The sequence below is a fragment of the Anthonomus grandis genome, chromosome 8, assembly GCF_022605725.1.
Source record: "Anthonomus grandis grandis chromosome 8, icAntGran1.3, whole genome shotgun sequence".
NCBI classification, from domain to species: domain Eukaryota; kingdom Metazoa; phylum Arthropoda; class Insecta; order Coleoptera; family Curculionidae; genus Anthonomus; species Anthonomus grandis.
This window is the reverse complement of record NC_065553.1, coordinates 20,855,684-20,867,226: the sequence shown is the minus strand read 5'-3', so window position 1 is coordinate 20,867,226 and position 11,543 is coordinate 20,855,684. Positions and strand designations below refer to the sequence as shown.

Sequence of the window (11,543 nt, the reverse complement as noted above, 5' to 3'; positions counted from 1 at the left end):
TGAGAATTTGACCACCATGTTTTTGGGTTGGGTTGAAGTATTTATACTCTTAGCATATCTGGCAACCCTATGACATGACACGATAATGTCATCTTGAATGTTACTCCCAATGAAAGAACCTAACTCCTTGACGAGAGTAAGGCCGTTTTCCTGTTTCTTCTCAGGGATGCCATATAATTCAACATTATATTTACGACTATCTTGCTGCATTAATTCAATTTGGGACCTCAAAGACACACTCCTTACGCACTTCGATCAATTCGTGCTGCATGTTTCCCATACAGTCTTAGATAGAATATTTACTTTCTCCATTTGGACTGTGAAATCGTCTATTTTCCCACTAAAAAAGTTTTGCGAGTTCGTAAATCCCGACTACTGATTTCCTATAGTGTAAAGTTTAAAGTGTATATATCCTTTGTAATAATCCTCTCTAAAATAAAGTATGTCTTATGGTATAGGCTTTTGGCCCGTTTTAGCTACATAAATCTCTAGTTGCTAAAAATTCGTTCAATTCCTGCTGATCGTTTCGCTCGCGTGGCACCGCCGCATGTCTCGCACATTTTATTCAGATTCGGTATAAGCGGGGCCCGCAGCAGCAGCCAGTCTCGAATTCTCAGTCTCACTCAGTCAGTCAGACCGTTTTTTTTTCGTTATACCGAGTACCCACTTCTCCTCGCATTCTTTTAACATCATCTCTTGAAACCGCGCGCCGCGTCTCGCCGGTAACACACCACATTTGACCACATCACCGACTCCGTTGCCCATAATTTTGTCTAAATTCTGCCCTTTTCACTTATTAAAAATGTCTCTTGAAACTGAAACAGTACCAAACACCCCTGACACACCCCAAGAAACAGTTGAACCCAAAGAACAAGAACAACATCAGGTACAGGAGGATGAAGCTGATAACGTGTGCGTCATGCAAAAGCCGGCAGAAGATAAAAAAGAAAACGAGCGAGAATCCACCGCGTGTTCTTTAGCATCTCGGTCACCTGTAGCTGCTGTTACTGAGGACTTTTTGTTGCACGAAAAATTCGCCGATAGTTCCTTAGAGGAACCGGTGCAAGAGCCAAGAACTCCACTTAATTCAGAAAACGAAGATACTCAAGAAGTTCCTCCACCCCCTCAAATTGTCGAAGTGGTCTCTGTTTACAGTGAAACCGTTGTGGTTAATGATGAAACTCCTGTCGAGGAAGAAGTGCTTAATGGGCATGTTACTCCTGAACCAGAACCTGCTCCAAAAGAGGTGGAACCTGAACCGGTCCTTGCACCATTAACCAATGGAAAATCCAATGGAGAATGTAAGTTTGAGGCCAGTGAGGAGCTTGATCATAAGCCAAAGGTCTTGAATGGTACCATCGCTACTGAGCTAATCAACGAAGATTATAAATTGCCCGACGTGGTTGAAGTGAAGAAGAACTTTGAGCACATCGCCAATTCGGGACATAATGTCAACTCACAGGCGCCTCCTAAAAAAGTAAGTTTTTTCTTGAGATTTGGTCTCTTATTTATAATTCTGCATTTGCTTTCATGCCTTTCAAAGATTGGAACTATTAAAGAGGTAATTTTAGTTTTAATTTATGCAGAAATTCGCCGTTATATTGTGTAGTTTTTTTTTTTGGATTGGATTTCAAGATATTTTTGATGGGTCACATGCCATACTTTGATTAAAACGGTTTATAAGATACAAGGGCTTCAAAATGTATCCCGAATATTTTCACTTTTTTATCAACAACCACGGAAAGTGAAAACCTCTTCTTTGTTTTACAGTTGGTCGATTGGAATCTTTCTTGAGGTTTGAATTATACCAATCGAACTAACTTAGTAACACACATATCAAAAGATTCCTGCTATTTATACTAAATCTGAATACTAGATGACAATAAAATATGGCACTATGGTTACACTGTGTCTTTAAAGATAAAATTTATTTTCACGTGAAATTTATACAGGGTGACTGGTAAGTGGACGTATATCTTCAAGATAATAAAAGTATAGCCAATTTGCTATAAATTGAACATAATTTACCTCTATGCCATTACTAATGGCTGTCGAGATATTTCGTTTTTCTTTGCTTCTCAGGCCAAATATTTAAAATGAGAAAAAGAGCTGTTTTTAAATGTCGTTTCTTAAATTAAAAGTGACACACACACACGAATTTTAATAGTGAAAATTAAGTTAAATATTATTGTTAAGTATAAATTATGCTCAAAAATATCGAAAATTTCATAGTAAATAACAATATACTGTAAACATATAAAACAATACTACAATGTCTTTAAAACAAGGTACAACACTTCAGCATTTATTAAATTAGACGTTTAATTTATTCCTAAATATTTGAGAGCATCAGCCTCTTAAAGATGTGTATCTTATTTTCTCGTTTTGATAAAAAAAAACAGTAATTACCATTAAAAAAGAATTTTTATTTCTCAGCTTATAATAAAATAAATAGCATTCTTACAGTTAAATCAAAAAACTTGTAAAACAAATCATGTAATAGGAGTTAACAATTTCAAAATGGCTTCCTCTATTCCTTATACAAGCACGAGCCCATTTTCTTATTTGTTTTTTAGTAATTTAATTAGAAAACTTCTGTCGCAATATCTCAGATCCGTTTTGTATACTCCCAGTTAGTTCTTCGCACGTATTTACTTTCCTTGCATATAGGATTTCTCTTAGTTCTCCCCACCAACAAAAATCTAACGGTGTTAAATCAGGACTTCTGGCAGGCCACAGTATTGGCCCACCCCTTCCAATCCACCTGTTTGGGAATGTTTGGTCTAAAAATTCCCTTAATCTTAGACGATAGTGTACGGGACAGCCTCCATGCCGGAAGATCATTTCTTGTCTGTTAGCCAAAAAGACATTTTCTAGTAACTCTTGTAGGTTGTTACCTAAAAATGCTTCATAATTTTCGCCTTTAAGGTTATCCGGTAAAATATGAGGACCAATTAAATTAACAATAAATTCCAATAACATTATATTCCAATTTAATGTTATTGGAATATATATTAAAACATTAAATTCCAATAACTCCAATCCATACATTTACACTACATTTTCCTTGGAAACTCACTTGCTTTTTCTGATGAGGATTATCTTGGTCCCAATAGTGCAAATTGTGAAAATTTGTAATTTATTCCCTAGAAAATTGTGATTCATAGGTCATTCAAAATTATTCTACAGAATTCAAATAATAATACAGAATTCAAGTAAGCGTGTTGTTGTTCTACCCAACGCGCTTACATACAGAATGCGTCTCTTTGAAAAGCGTCGTACTCCTACATATTCACCTTGAGCTTCAACTGTATTCAGACCCGGATTTACAAAAAATGCTGCCCTGGGCACTGAAAAATGCCACCCTTTTTTTTTAGATGATTTTAGCTTGAGAAGTTAGGGTAGGTAAAATCGTATGCTGAGGTTTGTTATTTGTTGCTGGTCAATTTGAATATTAGATTGCATATTATCTAAAAGTATCATATTGAAATACTAATAAAATCCTTATTTTAGAAATTAATTTGTATCCAATTAAATATAATTTGCTTTCGTCTTTTTTTTCACAAAGGGAGGTTAAAACAAAAAATATATAAAATAACAGGAGAAAAATACTTTTTATTAAGAATTGAAAGATGTATGTAAAATGTTCTGTCATTTAAGACAATTGCAAAATGGAGACGGTTTTTAATTACAGACTTGTTTGATCATGTAGACAATGAAAATATTATTAACTATTTCGAAAAACGATCTGACAGCTATATAAATCTAAACATGTATATGAGCGTGTCGTTTTCATCGAAAGACGCGTCTGACTTTTTGTGTTGCGAACTGTTCGATGATATTTTCGCAATTACAATTACTGCCCCTAGTGTAAATCCAGGACTGACTGGCTGTATTCTCATTGCAAAAACCATAAATAAATAAAATATCAGCATAGTCACCATAAGTAAACGTTGCCATTTTAAAAACCGTAACAAAAATTCTATTCGAAAGCCTTGACAATTAAAATAAAACTAAATTTATTATTGTTAATAATTCATCAAAAAAAAAGAAAAGAAAAAGAAGTGCTCATTTGGTATTGATAAATACGAATTAATATATACGATAAGAAAATAAGGCAAAATTCGCTACAGGGTGACCGATTTCTTCTAAATGCAAAAGTAAAACCACCATGTACTTCCAAATAAAAATTATTTAAGTAGCAATAAAGCAAATAGCTAAATTAACTATTTTCCTCATTTTAAAGGCTATAGAGTGAAGTACTTTTTACAATAATTTGTATGTTTCATCATTCATGCGCTATAAAAGTTTTGAAATTTTCAAGTCTGATAGATTAGTTAGAAATTTGACAAGAGAAGTTAAGTTTAAGCTGAAATAATTTTTACTGCGCGCTAAGGTTTATGTACGTGTATTTGGTTATGATTCAAAAAGCGACTTTTAAAATAGCTTTTATTATATTGTATAATTTTTGAATTTGTATGGAGAAAAATTATATTTCTTGAAAATACAAAAAAATTAAATATCTCCAAAACCGTTCAGAAATGTATAGAGGTAAACTAAATTTAATCGACAGCAAATAAGCTATACTTAAATTTCCTCAAAGGAACAGGTCCGTTTACCAGTCACCCTGTATATTATAATTTTAATTTTAAATGTCAAACTGAAGTGTTTTGTAGTGATACCAATATTATTGATACCATGACCTCTAATAGTCTTACTATCCTATGTCTAGAGAGGTTGCCTGGCAATAATTAAACGTTTTAGCTCAGGGAGGGTTTGGTTTTAAGTTAATTGCCCTACAAGGGTAGATGGTGGCAGGAAACCTTGTCCTGATAATTTTTTCATAAGAACGGTACAAGAATCAAACTCAATTGTTTTAAATGGTAGTCATTCGGATCACTTTCCCATTCTTTTAAATATTATTTTACAAAAAAAATCAAAATATTATTATTGAACAAAATAAATATATCAAAGTATTAAACAAAGATAAATTATCTACTCTATGTGAAACAGAAACCTGAGAAAGTGTCCCAACTGAACATGATCCAAACCCTAAAAATTGTTTCTGACTGCATTGAGTTTGTGACGTGAAAAATATGTCTAATGTAAGAATAGAGTTAAAAAGCCCTGGATTAGGCAGGGAATTTTATTATCCATTAGGCATAGGATAACCTCTATAAAAAAAAAGTGTCAAAGACCCTCTTAAGGTAAATCTGAAAAATGAGTATCTCTTAAACTAAGTATTTAAAATGGGCTGAAAACAAATATTAAAAAAAATTATTTGAGAATAACTGTAAGAACTCTAAGGAAACATGGAAAATAAAATGTGGGAATTCTACTATAAATAGCATAACTTGTATTAAGTACGATGATGGATCTGTGATTATTGGTGACTTGGAAATTGTATAGAAATTTAATGAATATTTTGGTACAGTGGGGGAGGTGCTAGCTTCAATGATAGTACTTCCACTTAAAAATATTAAGCAACCATTAAAAAAAAAACAGAAATTATAAAAAGTACAATGCTCTTAACGCCTCTTTTAAGTACTGAATTAGAAAAAGTAATAAAGTCTCTTAGTAACAGCAATGCTATTATAGAAAATGGTATTTTAAATCCTATCATTAAAAATTATGGTCATTACCTTCTAAGACCTATATTACATATAGTAAATCTTGATTTTGAAGTTGGTATTTTTCTTGAAGCACTTAAGGAAACTGTTGTGATGCCTTTTCATAAAAGTGGTCCAAATGATAGATTATCCAACTACCGTCTTATAGCTCTCACGAACAGTATATAAAATCCATATGGTTTTAGAGAAAATTGTAGCACTGAGGAGGCATTAATAACCCTGTCTAATAAAATATTTAATAGCTTTAATTCAAGGAAGAAATGCATGGCTATTTTCCTGGACTTGGCCAAGGCCTTTGACACAGTGCCACACCGTATATTGCTGGAAAGACATGAAATTAAAGGAATAAGAGGGCACACTTACAACCTATTTAAGTCCTATCTAGAGAATTATTTACAAAGAGTTACATGAAGCCCTGAGTCAATCAGTTCCGGTGATGTATGGTGTGCCGCAGCGGACAGTATTGGATCTAGTGCTTTTTGTGTTGCATATTGATTTATTGTTTTCATGGTTGAACGATAATCATGCTATCTGCTATGCTGATGACACGGCTATTGCTTTTTGTGAGAACACATGGACTAAAACTTACGAAACGGCAGAAATTATTATGTCAATGGTAAAGACTTGGTTTGATGTTAGCCTACTTTCCTTGAATACAAAAGAATCCCACTTTATTTGCTCTTCAATGACTGAAGCTACATCACACGAAATTGTAACAATTAAAATACATAAATATACATGTAATAACCATCATAATGCTGTTAATAGTAATAAATATTTGGGGGTATTTTTTGGTAATCATATGAAGTGGGAGACCCATGTTTTTTATATTAGTGGAAAGTTGAGAAAGCTGCTCTACAAATTTTACCTTTTAAGGAAAAAAATATATAACCATAGTATCATTAATTTATATAAAGCTCTTGTTGAGTCGGTAATAAACTATGGGATATGTGTAGGGGGTTCAGGATATTCAAGCATATTAACTCCATTAGTAATAACTCAAAAGGCTATATTAAAAGTTATTTTATTTAAAAGTAAGCGTTTTCCCTCAGAAAATTTAGCTGCGGAAGCTAACTTGATGCAGATTTTTCAACTTTACATTAAAACCATTGTTATAGGCTCTTTTGTAATAAAAAATTACCTCAGACCCAAATCATCATTTCTCAACTAGATTTACTGCTAACCATATGATTACCACCGCTTAAATATTTTATACCTCTGTACGGAAAGGTTAAGTAGTAAAAGTACTATTTGTTGCACCAAAAATGTATAATATTCTACCACCTTAGTCACACCACATTAAAGAAGGAGTTTTCTTTTTATTTGTTATTTGGTTGTCAGTAAGGTTATAAAATAAATGTTATTGATTCCTAAACCCAACAATATTACAAACCATGTAACCTTAATTGAATCGTTTATTAAAAGAAATACTATCTTTAAATCTGGGTACGCTATTGACAAAAAAAAATAGGTAGCTAAATACAATCGGATTTATGCAAGAGATGGGAACTTTACGCGCCCTGAAGATGCAAATATATTTTGCGAAACGTCGGCTAGTTTGAATAGGATTTGACTTTAATTTTATGGATCCGTAAACCCAACAATATTGCAAACCATATAAGTCTGTTTACTTCTTCCTTTCAATAACTGAGCGTATGAGATAGTAGTTTTTAAATTGATATTTACTGAAATAGTGGCAAGAAGTGGACAACAAAATATGTAACTAATTATACATGTATTTAGATATTTTTAAATTCTACGCAAAATTTCAAGAAGTACACTTTAGTCAAGCGGTTTTCAAGATACAAGAACTGCCATGTGTCAAATTTTAATATATTAACAAATAGATCTTAAAAAATTAATGTAGGGTTGGAAAACTGCATCTCATTATATTAAACACCTTTGGCCATATTTTATCCAAGCATAGCAGGTGACCGCTCAAATTTATTTCAAAATCTGAAAGTGTGTTATTGTTTTGTCGGCCGCCTTGTATAATTTTTTTTTTGTAACTTTATGATTTTTTTTTGCGGAAAGACATCAAATTATAAAACATTTATTATAATAGGCACGTTCATTCATTTTTAAAAGATTTAATGAACTTAAAAATGGTAATTATTTTATATGGTAGAAAGTAATATGATCTCCATTAATATTTAAAATATCAGATAAGGAGAAAGTATTTGAAGCAAAAATTCACTATATTATTTTTTGGAAATTTACGATTCTTATCGAATTTACGATCATATATGTGTTCTTAGTAATATTTGAGTCATTTGTTTTGAATGAGCTTGACATGAGTGTATTACTTAAAATTAGAAATAGTAATAAGGATATTTAACGAGAAAAATCGGCTAATTGTGTATATGTTGGGGTATTTTTCATAAAACGCTTTAATCTATTTCTGGTATAACCGGAAGGGCGACTAATGTGAATTTATTTTAAATGCATAAACCATTTTTTTTTTTAATTAGTTTTAACTGTATAACCTTTAAAAATTAAATAAAAAGTTTACAATTTTTAATCGCGTATATCTCGAAAACCATTGGACCAAATATAGCACGAGACCCATCAAATTTATTCGATTTTTATTCCTGTAAAAAGTACAGATATTTGTAACAAGATTGTCACAATCGATGGGTGTAATTGAAGTTTATCGAAACTGGACAAAAATATTGGCATTTCCGCTAATCATTTGCCAGTAACATGGTAATTCCTTAAATAAATCTCAAAAAAATCACTAAAATTCAAATCCGTACTGGTTTTCGTCCTATTCCTGCAAATCCATTTTAATGTTACGAGTATCTTCTTCGTTATTGACAAATAAAGTAAAAGTGTTTCTACTATAAATTCGCAATATATTGGGCTCATAAATAACTTTCTTCGTACGTGATGTTTGTTCTCAAAATAACAATCTTTTTTTCTTATCAAACGAAAGCAGAATGTCTGCAATGTCATGAATACCGTGATGCCTTGAGGTACCATTTTTCTTTTACTGGTAAACAGCAACAAGAAAAACCGTATATGGTGGGCATATGCTTAATAAATATACTTGAAAGGGGGCCTCGCTAATAGATGTTCTTGGATCTGTGAAATTTCACACTGGCTCATTGATGAACCCCAATTACAAACGTTGCGTAAATCTTACACCGTTTAATTACATTCTAATTATACTACAAAGAATCTTCGAATCGGTTATTATATATGCAGGCAAAACAATAATAAACTTTATTAAAATTTCTCATTATTACTACAATAATATTCCCGGAAACCACAATTAGGCCGCGACTGAACATGTGCAAGAGCCTTCAATTAGTCACAGGGAACTAAGTCGGGTCTGTTTTTGGTCTATAACCGCACCCAAAATATTTATATCGGTTTTGGCTATTCTTGTAACTTAATCGTTTGGTTTTTTATGACCACTCCCTTAAAAAAGGCTTAATTCGGGATTCGTCTTTGTTTGGGTTTAAAATTTCTACGTTTTAGTAGCGGTATACAAATATGCCTAAAAATATATCGCGTATCGAAGAAAGAAAACCGTCGTGGGCTAAAAATAAAGTAAAAGTCAGTAACTCCCCATGCTGAAGGTTAAATATCTTTCTTGGTTATTTTATTTTCGACTGTTTGTATCTCGTAAACGGTTCGACCAAAGTGTAGCATGTGACCCATCAGATTTGTTGGAATTTCTTGTAGAATCTATAAATATCATAATATATAGGGCGTCCTATATAAAGTAAGCGAGATAGCTGTGTTTGAAATATTTTCAGATTAATAGCACTCGTTTTATTGTTTTAAATGGAATGTTTATACGGGGTGTTTCAAATTCGACTTTCAACATGGGGATCTTGGAATCTGTAGGAGATACGAAGATCGTTAAATTGGGGCAAAGTTAAGAATTTTTGAGCTTAACAATATGCCGTTTAAAAAATTTAAAAATTCGGGATGGTTCCGAAGATATTCGAAAAAATCCAAATCATAAAATTTAAAGCTTAAATTATTAGTAAAATACTTGTCACTTTGTACCATAATACTAACAAAATATATGATATTTATGACAATTTAAATATGGTCTTGTCAGTTTAACTCAGCCTACTGCGGCAAATCTACTTTTTTCAAAAATTTGGGTTTTTAAAAACAAAATTTTTTAAAAATAAAAATAAAATTATTTGTGATATATTGTTGAAAAGGGAGCTTTCCAAAAATTTTAAAAATGCAAAAATCCAATATGGCGCCAATAATAAAAAACAAAGTTGATGTATAATCTGCTTTTTTTTTGAATAGCTAAGCTAGCTTTTTTTTAGGCTTAAAAATCTTCAATTTTTTCTCAATTTAACCATCTTCGTATCTTTTATAGATTTTGAGACCCCCATGTTGAGTGTTGAATTTAAAGCACTCTGTATATTATTACATGTTCAGATTTTACGAAATTACGCGAACCACATGATATCCAATGATCTTTGTATGTCAATCATTTTTTTATTTTTGCTTATATTTTTTTACAATCGAATTATGCTCGAAGGTATCGAACATAAATGGTAATTTCGTTAATTATTTAAAATGCACATCCAGTGGCGGCACGTGCTTTAAAAAAGTGGAGAGGCTGAAAATTTTTGAAAAATATTGTAAGTAGAATAATGAAATATGGGAATAATGGAATTTACTCAAAACGCCCAAATGTTTTTTTAAAGATTTTTAATAATATAAAGTAATTAATAAATTCTCAATAAAAAAATCTTATAATTAACGCAAACAAAAATCTGAAACAAAATAAATAATAAATCTAGTATATAATATAGACAATAAATATAGTTTATTATATAAAGTAATTTCTTAAATTAAAATGTTTAATTCCTCTATTACCAACCTGCTTAATTAACATGCACCTTTTCGCAAAAGGAAAATTTACGAAAAACCGTTTAATCCATGGATAACCGACAAAATCAAATTCTTAGTAAAACTCAGGGATAAAGCAAGGCGTGATTACAATAGAGTCAAAACTGAAAATAAGTTTAATTACTATAGATCACTGCGAAATTTGACAAAACATGCCATAATAAGAGAAAAAGTGAGTTAATTTAAGCAAATGTCACAAAAAACTCGAAAGACCTCGAAAAACTGAACACTTACTTTTTGACCCCAAATAGTATAAGCACAGCGGCACCTTTAAAATAAAATTAATTTTTTTCACTCAAATATACAGAAAGGATATATCACACCAAATCTAAAAAGATTTTCATTTAATTTAATAGATAAACAAACAGTAATTAACGTAGTGAAACAAATTAAAATAAATGCTGTCGGTGGAGTTAACATATCATTTAGGGACCTAAATTTTTGCCTCCCTTACTGTATAAATGGTCTAATAAACATAATAAACTCATGTATATTAAAGGGCGTATTTCCAGATATATGGAAAAAGGCTAATATCAAACCTCTAACACAAAATAATGATCCCAAGGAAGAAAAAGATCTCAGGCCAATAAGCATTTTACCAGTTGTAACCAAGATAATAGAAATTTTTTATATAAACAAATGGGTAATTTTATTGAAAAACATCAGTTGATTCCGGAGTGTCAATCTGGCTTTAAAAAGGGTTTTAGCCCAAGATCATGTCTTGTTAAAATAACCAATGACATAAGATGCAATGAAGAAAAAAAAGACTTAAATTGTTGGATTTTAGTAAGGCATTTAATACCTTGGAACACGACCTGCTTTTATCGAAACTACGTTATTTTGGTTTTTCTCCCAGTTCTGTTAAATTATTTGAAAGCTATTTCTATAATGGGTGTTGCTGTGTAATTATTAAAAATGAAAATCATAGTTTAAAATCTAAATTTAGCCTATTAAAGAGGGGAGTCCAACAAGGGTCAATATTGTCACCGCTACTTTTTTCAGTGTGTTGCAGATATGAAAAAG

At 31.5% G+C, this 11,543-nt stretch overlaps 1 protein-coding gene across 1 annotated transcript in view; it reads left to right on the top strand.

Annotated features, from left to right (window-relative positions):
• The first annotated feature begins 584 nt into the window (after positions 1-584).
• Positions 585-11,543, top strand: part of LOC126739255 (uncharacterized) — a 44,457-nt gene continuing 33,498 nt past the window's right edge. Inside the window, exon 1 of the mRNA XM_050444839.1 lies at positions 585-1,477. Within this exon, the coding sequence (XP_050300796.1) occupies positions 803-1,477 (675 nt within the window). The 5' untranslated portion in view covers positions 585-802. The remainder of the gene's footprint in view (positions 1,478-11,543) is intronic.